This window comes from Equus asinus, chromosome 20 (assembly GCF_041296235.1).
Source record: "Equus asinus isolate D_3611 breed Donkey chromosome 20, EquAss-T2T_v2, whole genome shotgun sequence".
NCBI classification, from domain to species: Eukaryota; Metazoa; Chordata; class Mammalia; order Perissodactyla; family Equidae; genus Equus; species Equus asinus.
In genome coordinates this window covers 66,955,476-66,974,029 of record NC_091809.1, presented here as the reverse complement: position 1 = coordinate 66,974,029, position 18,554 = coordinate 66,955,476, and the positions used below count along the sequence as shown (strand labels likewise).

At 40.4% G+C, this 18,554-nt stretch overlaps 1 protein-coding gene across 2 annotated transcripts in view; it reads left to right on the top strand.

Moving 5' to 3' along the window:
- Positions 1-18,554, top strand: part of HEPHL1 (hephaestin like 1) — a 77,185-nt gene that overhangs the window by 28,764 nt on the left and 29,867 nt on the right. For both annotated transcript variants that reach the window (XM_014835418.3, XM_070490434.1), the window contains exons 5-11: positions 891-1,145; positions 3,934-4,102; positions 6,511-6,650; positions 6,800-6,931; positions 8,508-8,719; positions 14,394-14,544; positions 17,332-17,544. In XM_014835418.3, the coding sequence (XP_014690904.1) occupies positions 891-1,145; positions 3,934-4,102; positions 6,511-6,650; positions 6,800-6,931; positions 8,508-8,719; positions 14,394-14,544; positions 17,332-17,544 (1,272 nt within the window). The remainder of the gene's footprint in view (positions 1-890; positions 1,146-3,933; positions 4,103-6,510; positions 6,651-6,799; positions 6,932-8,507; positions 8,720-14,393; positions 14,545-17,331; positions 17,545-18,554) is intronic.

Sequence of the window (18,554 nt, the reverse complement as noted above, 5' to 3'; positions counted from 1 at the left end):
ACCAAGAACAGAAAAAATTACCTTTAAAAAAAGCCAAACTAGTCTATAGAAGATGTTCAATCAATACAAGATTTATTGATAAGTGTATTTAAATTTACTAAAGTTATTCGAATTAATTGTGCTGCCTAATCATTATCTCAGTAACAATCGCTTTTTAACTCAGTTTGAATTTAAGAACTGATGTTATGATTTTTTAAAAGCCCAAAACAAGTTTTTTTTGTACTTGGTCAAGTCCCTACTGCCATTTAGATGACTCAAAGATACTGGGTCTTGAACTTATGGCGTAAGTTCAATCAGTAAGATTCTCCCCCAGCAAGACCTAGTAAAAACTGTTTTTACTCCCTGCTTTTAAAGTAGCAAAACTTTAACAAATTTCATAAGTCCCTTCTAATCAGTTTTTTTCCTTTCCTCCTTAGGGCATGCTTTTATTACGTAGATTAAGTAGCTACTAAAGCCGGCTTTTCTGCTAGGTCCTGATTGTTGTAAAATAGGCAAGACAGGGTTTCTAGTTGTGAGGAACAGAGTTCAATGGGGAAGGCAGATATGCAAATGAAGGAGCTCCATCGGAGGTGGCTGAGCCATCCTGGAGGTGTGAGCAGGCTCTGTTTCCTCCTGATCTCATTATTGTGTTCACATAGCAGCTCCCAGGCTGTTTTCCTGTGTGCTGATCTTCACTTTGATTGCGTGCTTTTCTCTTGAAAAGACTAATGCCTTTCATTCCTTGCTGGGACTATATTTTATGAAGGGAGCCATGCGTTTCTGTACAAATTCATTACAAGCAATGATCTGTGCTGATTTTCCAGCTGTGCTAGACAGTGTATTACCATCGTTTCTGGTTCCCCTCGCCTCTGCAGGGGAGTCCCCGACACTACTGTGCTTCTGTTTTTCAGCCCTCAATGGATACCTCTTTGGAAACTTCCCTGAGCCTGAAATGTGTGTTGGTGAATCGGTGTCCTGGCACCTGTTTGGGATGGGGAATGAGATAGACATCCATTCCATCTATTTCTATGGTAACACCTTCATCAGCAGAGGGCACCGGACTGATGTTGTCAACCTGTTCCCAGCCACCTTTCTGACAACAGAAATGATAGTTGAGAATCCTGGGAAGTGGATGATAACCTGCCAAGTCAGTGATCACCTACAAGGTAAAAAAAGGACAAAGACCAGTGGGGAGATGCTTAGAATGGTACAGTTAAACCACATAGTCAATGGTGCTCATTTAGTGCCTGCTGTTAGATTCTTGTATGTATTATATCTAATTAAATATTAAATATACAGGAAAGTGCACAATGCTCATTTATTTGGCCTCTTATCAACGGATGTTTATTGATCACCTCCCTAGGAATAAGGCAGGAGGTGATTGAAGGAAATGATAAGACCTTCAAGGAGCCTATAATCTAGTACTTAAAGGTAGTTAGATAGTTACAAAATGAATAAAATTTGAGGGACACTGAGATAAATGTTCTTTGGGTGCTATATTCACTTCTCTGGAGCAGAGAGGCTCCCTGAAGAGTTGGCTCCTAATCTGAGCCTTGAAACATGAGTAGGAATTGAATAGATGAAGAAGGGAAGAAAGGCTTTCCAGGTAGAGGAAGCAACATGAACTGGGAAAAACGCATGTTCTATATGAGCAACTGTAAATAGAATAACAAATTTTTAGCATTGGAAAGAAATTTAGAGATAATCTGGACCGATCCCCCATTTAATTCTTGAATTTCCTTTGGAACATCTCTTTTAAGTAATTGTAGCAGCCCGTTTCATCTCTGGGCTGTTCTGTTGGAATGTTCTTCCTTATACTGAGACAAAATCCAGTGAGAGATGCACCATAAACATTGACTTGAATGCCTATTGAATGACTTGGTCCTAATTCCTTGGGACCACATAGAATAGGTCTTTACTTGGCTGGACTATAGGCTTATGCCAGAGTAGTGAGGAGAGAGAAGCCGGGGGAGGCAGATTGAGTCTCAGTGGGAGCATCTTCAAATGGCAATGCTAAGGAGGTGGGATTATGTCTGGAAGGCAATAGTGAGTCCTTCTAGATCCTCTGATTAGTAACGTAATCAGGGGAGCGATTTAGGGAGATAAACATGACGTCTGTGTGCAGAAAGGATTTGATGGAGAGATTCTGGCCACTGGATACTAGTTAAGAAGCATTGGCAACATTACAGTTACGGCATATAAAGGGTCTGGCCTAAGATGGTAAAAAAAGAATAGGAAAAGAAAATGTGTCAATGGGAAAGACACAGAAGAAATAATGCGTGAATCAATTTGGATACTACACAGAGTCACCAACAAGTACAAGGCTGTAACTTTTCAACACTGCTTTCCTAACACGTTCTTGTCCCCATCCACCTTAAGCAGCTAATCTTAGCATTAGGCAGCTGGGTTATTCCAATTCAAGTCAATTCAACAAATATTGAGCTGATCAATTAATATGTACAGTCACCGTTCTGGGAAGACAAAGATGAACAAGATGAGCTTCCTATTTTTTTCCCCCAGCTTATTGAGGTATAATTGGCAAAAAGGAATTGTATATATTTAAGATATACAACTTGATGTTTTGATGTATTATACATTGTGAACTGATCACCACACTCAAGCTAACTAACATATCAATTACCTCACATAATTACCTTTGTGTATGTATGGTGAGAACACCAGATCTCAGAGTACAAAGTTTCAGTTTTGCAGGATGAATGAGTTCTGGAGATCTCATATACGGAACAGCGACAGCGACTACAGTCAACAATACTACGTTGTACAGTTGAAATTTCCTAATAGGGTAGATCTTAAGTGCCCTACACACAGAATCCCTATTCTTAAAGGGTCTCACGCTGTTAAATCTGGGAAGAGACTAGTTTTAAAATCAAGGCATTAGCAGTCATTTGAGACTAGGAAGATTGCTAAGCTTGGCCAGTAGCTGTGGACATACACTGATGTTTATACATTACTGAAATATAGTATTCCTAAATTGTCCATACCCTAAGAAAAAATTATTGTAAAAACATTAGAAAATACATGTAATTCAATTTTTAAATCAGAATCCCATCTAAAAATAATGGTATCACATTTTGATGATATCCTCCCTCACTATTTTCTAGAACTTTATACACAAATGCATATGTTATCTATAAAATGACATCAATTTATTAATAGTTCCCAATATCTCACTTTTCCTGCTTATTAATATATTGGAAATATACTTCCATGTTAATGAATATAGATCTACTACATCATTGTTAATCCTTTCAGTGTCTTTTATAAGGAGATTACAATTTACTTAACCAGCACTGTATTGCTTAACAATTAGATTTCCCCTATTTTTTTTGCTATTATAATAATGATAAACATCAATTTACAGATGTGTTTATACTTTTGTCTGACATTTTCTTAGGAAAACTCCTCGATTTGGAATTCCTGGGGTCAAAGAGTTTGACCCTTTTTTTTAAGCTATGGACCTATATTGCCAAATTCCCTTTGAGAAATTGTTACTCTTCACCGTGGTGTGTGAGCATTCCCTTTTCCCCATTCATCTGCCAACCCTGAGAATGATCAGTCTTCCTAATCTTTACCAATCTGATAAATGAACAAGTGTCACTTGATTGCTAAGGGTGAACTTTTTTTTCTTCATTTGTTTGTGGGCCAATTGTATATCTTTTGTGAATAACCTGTTTATGTCCTCTGTCCATTTTCTATTAGGAAATTTACTTTTCTCCTTCTTATTTGTCAGATTATTTACATATCAATCTTTTGTCATATGTGTTACAATATCCCTCTCCCCACCATTTATCCTTTACTTTTAACTTCATTTATGGTTTTATTTCCTGTACAAAAGTTTTCAATGTTCATGAAGTCAAATCTATCAATCTTTTCCTGTATCATTTCTTTTGTGAGCATTTATACCTTGTCTTGTGGTTTTCCTCTCTTCTGCAGCTGGTATGCTGGGGCAATACAATGTTGGGAATTGCAAAAGTGGTATTTCTCACCCCAAGATGAAAGGGAAACAGAGGCACTACTTTATAGCAGCTGAAAAAATTCTCTGGGATTATGGTCCTCAAGGCTATAACAAATTCAATGGTCTTCCCCTAAATACCTCCGGCAGGTAAGCTCTCTTTGCTGGTGTTTCTAAGCCTCTCATAAGAGAGGCATCCGCTAGGCTTTTTCCTGTGATCTCATTTGTATTCCAGGCACTGTTCTTGCGAGCACATACTGCGTAGATGGCATAATGACACTCCTTAAGGAGTTCTGAGCCCCAGATATGTTGCTGAGAATTGGCAGAGTATTTATTGCTCTGTGGTTTCTTGGCTAAATCAAAGCACTAGAGTCATTCATTCATTCATTCCTCTTCTCTTGAGCACCTACTATGTGCAAACTGCCACGAGAAATACTAAGCTAACAGAGAACAGAATTAGGCTTTTGTATACATGGAACAGACAGTTTTGAAGAGGGAATAAGACAGGAATCTCAAAGGAAATGAACTGACCAAGGAAGGTTATCCTTTTTGGTTCAAGGACAGCCTGACGCAAGTTACACCCCCTCTATCCAGAATGTCCTTTTCCTCCCTGTCCAGTAGAATGACATTTTTCCTCCAAAATTTAACTCTAATGTCACCTCTTAAGTGAAGCCTCCCCTGACTCCTGAGTCACAGTTAATCATTTTCTCTCTGGGCTCCCAGGGCACATAGTATTTTTCAAGTTGAATCTACCAATTCATTAAGTGAATGTGGATTCCTGTGACTTGTTATTGTAGACTCATATGCAATGATGTCTGTGAAAGCACTAAAAACTGTACAATGTGATACCAAGAAGTATTGCTATAACCCTGTGATTCTTTTTATCTTTGAGATAATGTTTTAAAAATTCTCTTTGTGATCAATAAGATACCCTTTGTTTCTTTCTTTGTAAATTTCATTCATTTATTCATTCATTCTTCCACCAAACTGATGCACTTGAGCCTTGCCTAAAAATTTGTGTGAACCATATATGAAAAACTTTGATCTCAATATTCTCTATTTACCAGTATTTCTCCATAAACAGAATAATAAGAATTAGCATTGAAAATTATGTCTTAGAAGCTTTCCAGAATTCTGGAGCACCTTATAAGATATGAAATATTAAGCTATATTCAATCAATATTTAATTTAATATATGAAAGCACAATGTTCTAAGCGACATGAGGGATGCAAAGAGGTCTAAGACAATCTTCCTACCTTCAGGTGAAGAACCTGTATGCACAGGGGAAGAGAAGCAACTTTGCAGGTTACGAATAAGACTAAGATGAACCATCCAGACAGTGAGTTCTCTGGGCATTCAGTGAATTAAGAAAGCCAGGAACACTTCACAGAGGAAGTAGGACTTAAACAGGGTCTTGAAGAATCATAGAATTTACATAAGTGAACAGTGAAGAGAAGGAAATTTTAGACGTAGGAGTGGATGCAAAGTACCTACCATATAGGGGAGAGTGATGACATCAGAATGACTGGAGTGGAGGATTTGCCTAGGGGAACAGGCATTTGCATGGAGCAGTAGAGAGAGAATTGGGGTAAAGTAAACTGGATATCAGTTGCAGAGGGCTTATAATCCTTTTGAACTTTATTTGATTGGCAAGTGGAAGCAATTGAAGATGTTGCAGTAGGTAAATGACAATGAAAATTATCATTTTGGAGACTAATGTTGTCTAAGTTTGTATACTGAGTGAGCCAATGTGAGATAGAGGATGCAGAGCGTGCAGTCAGGGGCTTCATATCATGGTCCACACATAAGGTGATGAAGGCATGAACTAGGGTTGTGGCAGTGGGAAGAAAGGAAAGGAAAGATGAAAAAAAGGTACAGAAAAGGAGAGATGCAATAAAAAGCTACAAAGTCAGGATGGGCAAGATAAGGGGATGAGCAGAAAAAGAGGACAAAGGCAACCTGCATGATTGCAAAAGTGATGGTACCATTGACAGAGATGAAATAAGACAGCGATAGGGCCAGTCAGAATTTATATTATTGTATTTCAATAATACTTTGAAATTTGGTATTTAGTGTATATAGTTTATATGATAACTCTCCTTTAATTAAACTATTTGGTTAACTAGACACTGCATTCCTTAACCATCCCAGATCTCAAAGAGCTTACTAGATGCAGAGACTATTCATATTGACATCAGCAAGAGATAGAGGGATGTTCACTCTGCAAAGAAACTGGTTAGCTCTTTGTTACTTTGTAGGACACCCTTCTGGGACCCCAGTACTGGTAAGTAAGGAGTTTACTTGTGCCTTTGTCAGTTGCTGGACTTCTGGGAAAGAAAGTACAATGGCTAAGAGAGAAATGAACTTGAGCATCATCCAGCTTCTGAAGACTTTTAAGGCTGGTTGGCTATTCCTGGGAACTTTGTTGAAGACTGTGCCATCTTTTTGGGGAAGATGGGTTGGTGAACATGGGCAAAAGACAATAAAGCTCCATAATTAAGGCATTTGGTGGATATGCAGAGATGTATTCTCAGCCAGGTTCCTATTCTTTCCACAGTGACTCTGAACTCTACTTCACACAAGGGGACAACAGAATAGGAGGAAAATATTGGAAGGCTCAGTATGTGGAATATGTTGATGCAACTTTTACTCAAAGAAAGAGACTCTCTGAGGCAGAAGCCCATCTTGGAATTCTTGGTAGAGTTAAAACCATCCATCATGTTTTGAATTGAAGGGGAGGTTTAAGCTGGGCATATACCTACATGGGATGTCTCTTCTCTTGCCCATATTCACTTCTCTCTGTCTCTTTCCGTCATCTCGTCTCTCCTCCTCTCAATATTTTTCAGGTCCAGTCATCAGGGCAGAGGTGGGCGATACCCTGTTGGTGACCTTTGCTAACAAAGCTGACAAAGTCTACAGTATTTTGCCCCATGGTGTGATCTATGACAAGGCCTCTGATGCAGCCCCAAACGTCGATGGTAAGTCTCAGCCTGAGCTTAGGGAGGAAACAGGATGAGCGAGCTGGTCCCTTCACTTATCAGCCCTGTGAGCTCAGGGAATTACTTCAACTTTTTAAACCTTATTATTCTCACCTATCAACACAGATAATGATACCTCACAAGTCTCCGTGAAGAGATGGAGAGAATTCAGGACTGTAGGTCTGGCCTCCAGCAGCTTCTTAGGAAATGTTAATTCCTTTCCTTTTCCCTCAGTAATGTAATAAATTTCAAAACAAACTATGTTCATAGTCACCCCGACTTCTCTAAGATGGAGAGCTTTCCTGCTGCAGGTCGCATGTGATCCTGGGCGTGAAGGCTAAGAGGAAAATCTGATTGCCAATGTTCTGTGGACATCAAAATCTTACACATGGTCTTTCTCTGTATCTTTCAACAAATATTTATTTAAAACCAGTATTATGTGCTTATCATCATGTATGGACTCTCCCCATCACAGAGTAGGTAGCACAGGCTCTCTGCATGTAAGAAAGGTAGCTTCTGCCCAGTGGTTGCAGGAACTACTGTCCATGACATCCTTCATGATACTGCTCTTGGGAAACTGCTGGTCTCCTTGGAAGCCTTCCCGTCACTGTAACAGATGTCATGGCTGCCTGGGATACCTCTTCGCACCCCAGTGTGACACTGGGCCCAGTCTGGAGCAGGCTTTGTGGTGATGGTGAGGGGACAGAGAAGGAAGGAATAGAGGGAGAACCCCCCCTCCCCAGACCCATCCTCACCCTCCTCTGTTACAGCAGTGTCTCCTGCACCTGCACTCTCTTCCTTGGTCAAAATGCTCACAATGACTTCTAGTGTGTGCACAGAAAGAATGCCAGCGCTAGCCCAAATGTTTATATTTTCTGTTGTTTAACACAGCAAACTTCTTAGGCACCTTGTTGCAAAGCTCTGGACAAGATACAGAGAGTCTCTGGCCTCAGTCTACTTGGAGAGATTCAATGTGTTCATTTGGCAATACAACGTGAGGATTGAGTGCACAGTCTGCAGAATCAGTCCTGAGTGTGAATCCCAGATCTGCTATTTATCAGTTTTGCAACCTAGGGCATTCACTTACCTCCTCTATCTTGTAGTTATTTGAGTTATTTCCTAGTTCTCCTTTCTGGATTTCAAACTCTTTAAAGATGAGTCTCTTGCTTAACTTTTTGGGCTATCCTCTGTGATACAATACATTCCACATAGAAGGCCAAGTATGATATATTCCACATGGAAGGCACCCAAAGATATTTTATGGCTTTATATTTAATTGCTAAATGGGCAATTATCACTCTTTTAATATTTGCTAAACCTGGTATTTGAGTAAGAAAGAGTATCTGTGAAGATACTAAACGTAATTTATGAAAAAGACAATCCTTGGATATAACTTCTATCTCATGAAACAGCAGACTGTGGCAGTGGCCTCCCCTGGTAAGATGCATAAGCAAAAACAACTACCCTTTTGCAAAACACTTCATCAGAGAGAGACACCCACAGCTGGAAGACCCAGTCTGACATGTTTAATGTCCTCGGCTGTCGCTTTGAGTAATTGTTTCATTTATCTCCTCAGGATTCCTGAAGCCAGGGGCACATGTTAAGCCAGGTGAAAGCTTCACATACAGGTGGATGGTGCCTGAAAGCGTGAGCCCAGCAGCTGGTGACCCCCCCTGTCTGACTTATCTTTACTTCTCAGCGGTTGAGCCAATCAAGGATACCAGCTCTGGCCTCGTAGGGCCTTTGCTAGTCTGTAAAAAGGGCGCTCTCAATGCTGATGGGACACAGGTAGGCCAACGGATGTCACCAGGTTCTTCTTAGGGTTGTATGTGGGAGAAATCAGTAATATGGCTGGAGATTAGATGGTAATAAAGAGGCAGTCACAAAAAGCACTTTTTCTTCCTTCCTCTTGAAATTGACTTCTACATAATGGGACTTTTCCGTTATGTTTTTGTAGATTTAAGATCAGACTTCCCAAAGTTACAGATGTTCACCCACAAACCCAGGGTTTCTGCTTGTTGTGGCTAGGATTCAGTAGGTCTCTTTCCCTGTGCATTGCTTTGATTCTAGAATCTTCAGAGATCCACATGGAATGCAAATTGGGATGCTTTTTCCTTGGACAAGGTTCCTCAAACTTGGCCGCACATTAGAATCACCTGGGGACCTTTTACTCATCTTTTCTTCAGGTGCTCCAGACCAATTAAATCAGAGTCTCCAGGTGATTCCAACATGCAGCCAGGATTGAGAAGCGCTGTAACTCACCATTGCAAACCAGAAGTAACCACGATGGCTGAGCGAACGAGAAAGCATGTTGATAATTTCTTGCTAGTCCCACCTTAGAGGCCTAGACAGCTGCACTGATGGCTGTGGCAAAGCATAACATTTCAAGCTATGTCTACGTGATATCAAACACATCAATGGGGGCTGGCCCTGTGGCGCAGTAGTTAAGTGCGCACATTCTGCTTTGATGGCCCGGGGTTTGCTGGTTCGGATCCCGGATGCAGACTTGGCACCCCTTGGCACACCATGCTGTGGTAGGCGTCCCACATATAAAGTAGAGGAAGATGGGCATGGATGTTAGCTCAGGGCCAGTCTTCCTCAGCAAAAAGAAGAGATTGGCAGCAGATGTTAGCTCAGGGCTAATCTTCCTCAAAAAAATAAAACGAAAAAACACATTGATGAAAAGAGGAAAATCCAGTCATTTAACCATTTCGAATTACTTCACCAATCAGAAATAGCAAGGCTATTTATTTAAATGGCATATTTTATGTTTTGCATTGTACAGACCCGCTTCTGGGCTCAAAGGAATTTCTAGATAGAGGACAGAGTATCTTGGTCCATCTCAGATTTTTATTTCCCTGCACAAAGGACCAATCCTGGAAATGTCTATTAGAAGCTCAGTGTGTCCCTGGACCTCTGAATGGCCCTCAACAATGCTTGTGCGACAAGACTGAATATTTACACTGTACTTCAACAACCGTAGAAGGCAAAGCAGAATGAGTAACCCTATTTTAAAGCTGAAGAAACTGAGGCTCAGAGACTTTGACAGCCCAGGAAACACACCTAGGAAGTAGTAAAAGCCAGCAGTAGATCATGGAACTTCGAGCATCCAGCTTTGTTCTTTTTCCAATACACTACCCTGCTTCCTACTAGCTAAATCCCTGAGCCAAGGAAATTAGTGCCAGAAAACTTTCGTTAGGTAGTTCTGATTCTGCCCCTGTTGCATCCATTGAATGGTGACTTTGAGGTTTGCCAGAAGCACCTTCTAATCTCTGGGAGTTGTTGCCTGAGCCAAGTACCATTCATGGTCAGTCCACTTGTACAAAATTTACAAAAAAAAATTGTAACTTAAAACACCCCATACCTGGGATTTGCCTGAGAGAGAAATCCATTTGACCACACAGAAAGTTCTTTTCAATGCAAGGAATATTTATGAAACACATACTAAGCCAGACCCTCTAAGGTAAAAACTTAGGCCTGTTCTAGGCAGGTAGAGAGATGAACGTGTAAAGAGGAGTTTGCATCTCCTTCCAGTAAATTGCCATAAATTATCCCAATGGCAAATGGATGTCATAAAACATACCGAGTGATAGTAGGCCCTTTTCTAAAACTGATGACCTTCCACAATAACTGTTCAATCAAACTTCCTACTTCCCTTCTCTATTATCTATCAATCAATCAGTCTATCTATCTATTCATTCATCCATTCATCCATCCACCCATCCATCCATCTATATCTATCCTATACATTTTATTTTGAAATAATTTTAGGCTTACGGAAAGGTTGCAAAGAATTCTCCGTATATCTTTCACCCAGATTCCCCAAATATAAACATTTTACTTTGTTTGCTTTATTATTCTCTCATTTTTATTTTTCTAGACTATTTTTCTTCCTGAGTTGGTTGAGAGTAGGTGGCAGACATGATATCTCTTCAGTGTATAGTTTCTGAAAAACAAGGTCACTCCCTGACATAAACACAGTAGAATTATCTGAGTCAGGAAATTAACCTTGATACGTACTATTATCAAATTTTCACACCTTTTAAAATTTTGCTGTCTGATGGGTGACCTTTACAGCAAAAGAAAAATACGTTTTTCTTGGTCCAGGCTCTGATCTAGGATCACATGTTGTCTCCTCTTCATGTCCTGTCTTTTCTCTATGATCTATTTCATCACAGGGCAGCAAGTGTGACTTTTCTAAAATGCAAATAAGATCAAGTCACTTCCATGTTTAACATCCTCCAGTGGTTTCCTATCACACTTAGAACAAAAATGTACATTTCTTAGCCTAGGCCTATGCGTCCCAGCCTCTGACTCCTTCTTTGATCTCTCTCACTACACTCCCTCCTGCCTGCTTATGCTCCAGCCACACTACCCTTCTGTTCATCAAAGTGGTCAAGCTTACCCTTGGCTTAGCACCTCTCTACTAGGCTGCCTCTGTTTGGAATGCCTTCCCTTCGCAAGGCTGGCTCTTCTTGTCACCTCCTTAGAGAAGCCTTCCCTGCTCACTAAGCTAAAGTCAGTATCACATTAGCTGATTTTAATATCACTTACCACCTTAGGACATTTTCTTTCTTTCTTTATTTTTTATGTGCATAGTATATTTCCTCCTACAAAAATGTAAGTGCCATGGAGCAGGGACCTTGTCTGTCTTATCTTCACTTCCCAGAACAATGCCTGGTGCATCGCCGACACTCTAAAAATATTTATGTTTGAATAAATGAAATACAGGGTGAGCGTTCTTATCTTCAAAGTTGTATTAAGACGTTCGGTTAACAGAAAATGCCCTATTATACACATCTCAAATGTTAAATGTGTGGCCTGAAAATGAACACTGAAAATTTCAGGACAGCCTCGCTTCAAAACTCGTTTCCCACTTCCTCATTTAAGCACTCAGAGTTGTGTGATGGCTTATGGTTCATACCTCCTGGCTTCCCTGCTGCCGTGGGAGCCCAGAATGTACTGATATAGGTGCTCTCCACAAAAGAGCTTTGTGCTGCAGACTCAAGCCATCACTCAGATGCATTCCACACACAAGTAGCAGAGTATATTAATCAGAGTTCTCCAGAAAAACAGAACCATTAGGATGTATGCATAAACAGAAAGAGATTTACTGGAAGGAATTGGCTCACACAGTTATGGAGGCTGATAAGTTCTAAGATCTGCAGGTTGACTCAGCAAGCAGGAGACCAGGGGAGCCAAGGGTATAGTTCTACTCCAAAGGCCAGCAGGCTCCAGATCCAGGCAGAGCCAATGTTTCAGTGTGAGGCTAAGGGCAGGAAAAAGCCAGTGTTCAAGTTTGAAGGCAGTCAGGCAGGAGGACTTCCCTTTTACTTGTGGGAGGATCAGACTTTTGTTCTATTGAGGCCTTCAACTGATTGGATGAGGCCCACCCACATTAGGGAGGGCAGTGCTTTACTCAGTGTACTGATTCAAATGTTAATCTCATCCCAAGACACTCTCATGAAAATGCCCAGAATAACGTTTGACTAAATATCTAGGCATCTCATGGCCCAGTTCAGTTGACACATAAAATTAACCATCACACAGGGTCCTATCTTCTCTCTTTTAACCCTTTTCTGGGCTGATTTCCCACTCTTGCAGACCCAGCTGCCCTCCAAATACCTCTCAGATGATGAGGTTCTTCAACTCAACTCTTTTCAATGGTTTATTCTTATACTATGGACAATTGCAATCACGGCGAATAATGACAGTTAACATTGTCTACTTATTATTTGCCAGATGTGTTGAGTACTTTACTTATATTATCTAATTTAACCTTCACAAAAATATGAGGTGGGGACTATTATTATGCTCATTTTGCAAATGAGGGAATTGGGGCTTATAGCGGATAAATCACTTGCCCTAGTTTCCACAGCAGGTAAGCAGAACAGCATTAGAACTCAGGTCTGCCTGCTCCCATAGCCCATACTTTTTAAAAATATAGTCTGACCCTCTACTTCCCCCCAATTTTTTAATATTTTATTTTGAAAAATTTCAAGCCTACATTGTTTCTTTTCATAGCCTATGATCTTAAACTATTGCCTCCTAAAACACCATGTGATAAAAGCAGTCAGTGCACATGAGGTGTAGCAGGAGCATAAAGCAAGGAGGATCCACGTCTCCCATGAGGAGTCAGGGAAGCCTCACAGAGGTGGGGCAGCTAAGCAGGCCCTTGAGGTTGGTTTGGGGTGGCAGATGGTCAAAGCTGGGGGATACGTACACGAAAGACAGAGACCTGCAGAACACAGCAAGTTCAAATTGCTGTAAGGAGCTTGGCCTCGCCTCAAAGAGCCAGGAGGGAAGGGCCAAGAGAGGAGGCTGTAGGTAGGAAGGGACCAGATCGCTGTGAGCTTAGATTGTATTGTCCAGTGTAAGAAGGAGAGAGATGTGATCAGATGGCATTGCTGAGGATCCCCCTGGAGCAGGCAGCAGGATGAAGGGTGGATTGGAGGGGAGCTGATTAGAGGTAGGAAGACATCAAGGGGCATGAAACACAATCACCTCTCTGGTTGAGCTTTAAAGAAAAGTACATTTCAGCAATTTAGGATGCCATGTTTTCAGACATGAGGAATTAGGAATACACACAGTGGAAGTAATCCCTGATTCCCCCAATATCAACTCAAGCTAACATAGTTTAGCAAAGTCTCCTGGGTTATATGATTTCCTTATTTCATTCACAAACACATATTGGGTTCCTGCCTTTCCAGGCTTTTTTCTTGGAGCTCAGGATACAGAGAGGAGCCTCAAACATCGCCACCCTCACAAAGCCTACATTGCAGTGGGAAAACAGTCACAAATACAAAGTGTACAAATAAAACGTAATTTCAGGTGGAGACAAGTGCTATGAAGAAGAGTAAAGTAGGGTGAAATAAAGTAAGTTTGCAGGCAGAGTGACAGATGTGTGACTGTTTTAGACAGGGTGTCAGGGAGGGGCACTCTGAGGAGGTGACATTTGTACAGGGAACTAAATGGAGTAAGGGAGTGACCTGGGCAAGACCTGGGAGAACCTTCTAGGCAGTAGGAACAGCACATGAAAAGGCCCTGAGGCAGGAATGAAGTTGGTGTGTTCACAGAAGAGCAAAAGCCTGGGGAGGTTGGAGTAAGCTAGAGGGTGAGTACAAGGAGATGAAGTCAGAGAGGCTGGGGCCAGGATATGGAAGCCATGGTAAGGAGAAGAAGATCGTGATGACCAGCCTGACAATGGGAGTACCACAGAGTAGGAAAGATTCTGAGCAGGAAGTCACATGGGGAGGGAGAAGGTTACAATGAGAAACATGGATTTTTGGGGTGTGGAATGAATTTATCAGAATCACGCTCAGAATCCTGATTCACAAAATGACCCAGGAAATCTATGGCTGATGTTGATCCTAATTTACTCTGTGTTTCTTTGCAAGTGAAGCAGAACTAAGAATTCCTCCCAGCTGTACTTCTTATGTGTTCATTTCTTTTTTCTCTGTAGAAAGGAATAGACAAGGAATTTTACCTGCTGTTCACAGTCTTCGATGAGAATCTGAGCAGGTATCTTGATGAAAACATTCAGAAGTTTACCTGGCGTCCCTTCAGTGTTGACAAAGAAGACAAAGAGTTTGTGAAGTCCAACCAAATGCATGGTATGAGAAAAGACTCTCCCTCCTGTCAAGGAAAGGCGTAATTGTATTCGAAGTGAAAATACTTGAAATACTTTATCTTTATTTTGGTTTCTTGGGTATTATTTTTGGTCATGAGTAAATTATTTCATGGCTTCAGCCTCACAGGGTATGGTGAAACCTCCCTATCTCCCACAGATGTTGTGAAATTTAATTAATACCTCTAAAACACGGTATCAGCCTTAGGTGAAGCAACACAGAGTTTGAACTAGCAAAGATCACAGTACATCTTAGATGTAGAAAAATTACTGACAAAGTGCCCTCCCTCGGGTTCACAATGGCATCATTAAGTCTGATAACCCAAGTGATAACTGGAGATAATCATTATACAGCAAAGTATCTCTTATCAGGTAGTATGAATGACTGTTAATTTGTGAAATACTGGCCGTTCCTATCCTAGATCTTTGTTTAGGAGGAACTGCTTAATTCTCCTTCTCTGTTTCTCTTATACCAGTTGTTACATTAGTAAACCACCTTGTAACTGATGTGACTGACACAGGATTCTCGTTAGACTTGGGCACGTTACCCAAGGTAACAGAGTAATGGGCCAGAGTTCAAACTCAGGTGCCCACGAGAACGTGTAGTCAACAAACGCGCCTAAAGCAGGCACTGTAGGATAACAGGGGCTAAACTGCTTGTTTTAGGGTCAAGTGTAACCTCTATTTATTGCCTTTAAAACATTATGGGAAAATAACAAAATAGTCCCTAATCGCCCCCTAACCCCAAGGAAGTCCAAAAACGTCCAAGATTCCAGGTGACTCACAGTAGCCAGCTCACAGACTCACACGCTTCTGGATGCTCCGTTCCAACAGAGTCCCCTCTTGGACCAACGGAAAGCAAGGAGTAATGCATTTTCAGTATCATCTTCCACAAAAAGTTTTGTTATAACCAAATATGAAATTTGTTTCCAACCTTTCTAGTAGCCAGTAAAAAAGGGAAACTAAGCTAGAAATGAGGAAACATAGCAATTCCTTAGTGGAGAAACTAAGCTGCAAAAGGAGTTTATCATAAGAGAGGCTTGCATATAAAAAATATTAAACAGCATAATGGACCCTGTCAAATCCAGCCCCATCCTGGTTTGGCAATGTGAAGCACATTTTCATATTTTGGACATGCTGAATATGTCATTTTTAAAGGAAAATAATGTATCATTTCAGATTTTGCATTAATTATAAATTGAATTCTATTTCTGGTCTTGCTTTCATGGAGTGGGACAAAGAAAAATGGCAACACCACCAAAGAGAAAGTGCCTCACATAGTATACAATGCTCTGCGTTGCATGTATTCTATGGTCTACATTCACAGGTGTTTGTTGAATGAATGAATGAGTGAATAAATATTCCAGAAAGTGAGGCTTTAGAGTTCCAAGGCAAGAGAAGATTCCTTGCCAGCCAGCCAAAGACTAAATTATTAGCACCTCAATTTACAATGGTATCTCTTTAACCTTCAATGGACAAGATTTATAGAATTTATTTGAAAAAGCATTATTAAAGATTTTTTTTCAGAAAATGTGATGTTCTTCTCAGAAGCCCCAGGGCTTCTTGGAATCTCTACTAACAACCCTAGATATCTGAGTAAAATTGCCAAGCACCACTGGTTCTGCAGACAAAGAAATAAAAAGTAATTTTATTGACAATGGAATTATTACAGAACATCTTTCATGTGCGTGGTAGTTGCTCTTTCCTCCTATGGGCATTAATAGGGAGTAAGGGGCATAGAATCTTTATCTATCAAGCATGAGACGTGATTATGTACACTCACCCCTCAGACAGTGCTATTCAATCATGGCAGTCATCCCCCACAGAGTGGGAATGTTATTTCTAAACTCTTCTCAAGGCACTGCTCCAGGAAGCCACTATCCATGGATTGAGGTTGATGTAAAAGATAAAAATGATTTTCATTTCAGGAGATACTGAGAGTCTTCATATCTAAGTAATCATTATTCAAAGTCCCTTCAGTTATTCTATTGGGTAGGGAAATAAAAGTTATCAAAGGCAAAATTACCTACTCAGAGACTAACCTCTTAGAAACTTAGCATCCCTCTCCCCCTAAAAAATCCCTGTCCACTGACCAGACGTGCAAATACGATGTCAATCAATTGCAAATCTTTCAAATGATGCAGGAGCCATGAAATCAGTAAAGGGACGTCTGATAACTGCTAGAATCAAATGCAAAGTCATCGGCAAATGAGGATCTGACAAAATTAAATGAATTAGTAACTGAGAAAGAGACACTTTCTCAGGGAGATGACAGGATAAGAACCTCAAAGGAAAATGATTTTCATATCTAGAGTTTTAGAGAAGATTTTGGGAAAATTCGTGAAGTCCATAAAATAGTTTTACAAGTATGATGCTCTTTATAATCCTCAAAACGATGTGAAAAGAAGGATATCATCTTACATCATCAATCCATTTTGTCAGAAAAAATTATGCCAGAAAACAATCTGATTTATTCCTTATTATTCTTAGAATTAGTGCTTTTGTGTATATGTTGTTAAATACAACATTTTCACAATTTTAGTATATTTTCATTATTCATTGTTAGTTTTAGTCTCCATTTTAAATTGATTCACCTTGTGGCTTTTGCCCAGTACTATTTATTCTCTGATAATATGGATCTTCTGTAAATAGTTAGAACTTGAACACATAAACACCCCACCCCCATACACATTGACAATCTTTCACTAACATGATGTGTTTTCAGTATATCTACATAATTATAGTGGGCTCTATCTTTTTTCCTTCCATTTAGCTATTAATGGCTACATGTATGGCAACCAGCCAGGCCTAACCATGTGCAAAAAGGATAGAGTTTCCTGGCATATGATTGGAATGGGCACTGACACCGACATGCATGGAGTTTATTTTCAAGGGAACACCATCCACCTACGAGGGACTCATCGTGACACGCTGGCCCTGTTTCCCCACATCTCCACAACGGCTTTCATGCAGCCGGACCATGCAGGTAAACTTGACAGGGCCATCTCAGGTGACCAAATTCCTGTCTTCAGGCATATACTCTTAGGATCCTCCCCGAGAAGAAATTGGTGAATTTGGGCACTTTAGAGGGTATAGAGGAGATATAGTCTTGATTAGAATCAGGGAATCCTAATTATTTTATTGTCGAGGCATTTAAAATAACATCCACAAAGCAGAAATGACCTTGCCATACAAATCCTAGGATCATGCTCTTGATTCATATCCATGACCAACTGAGCCCCGAGAAAGACGATATTTTTTGTTCTCTTTAAGCACAAACATCATTCTAGTTGCTGCTCTGAAGCATCTACCAAGCATGGACAGCCCAGCAGATGCTTCCAGGTTATGGCCGTGGCCTGGTCTCCCTTCTCTGGAGACTGTTAGTGGACTCTTGATGAGTTACTTGGGGACTTCTCTATTTTCATTCTGTGGGTTCCCTTGGTTTCCCCAGAGGACAAGCTGCACTTGGTCCAAAGTCCATGGAAGGCCCATTGAAGTACCAGTACCTGTCCCTTCTCTTAGAGATTTCCCAGCTAATTAGATAATCTGGGCATTTTTACAAAAGATATAGAACTACACATGACAGCATATGCTGTTGCATAAAAAATAAGAATAGCAAGCAAATGCTGTGGGCATTCAACATGTTCCTCCAACCCAACTTTTCCATTAGTCTTAAAAAGAAACCAATATGCTACCCAAGATGAGTACTTGCTGACTCTGTCTCCTCCATGAGTGGATGTTTACTTCTTTGCATCATACTGGAACAGCAGTTTAGATACTTCTTGGTGTCACTGGTTAAAAACTTGAGGTTTGGGCTTTACAATTTTTGCCCAAGAACTGCCAGAGACTGGAAGCTCCATGATCCTTGCCTTGTAAACTTCTAGCATTCAATCTCTCTACATTCGTATAATTAATCAATTATGAACCAGCCAACCAAGGGATGTGTTGGACACAATGATTTTTTTTTAACTTTTTATTAAGATTATGATAGTTTAC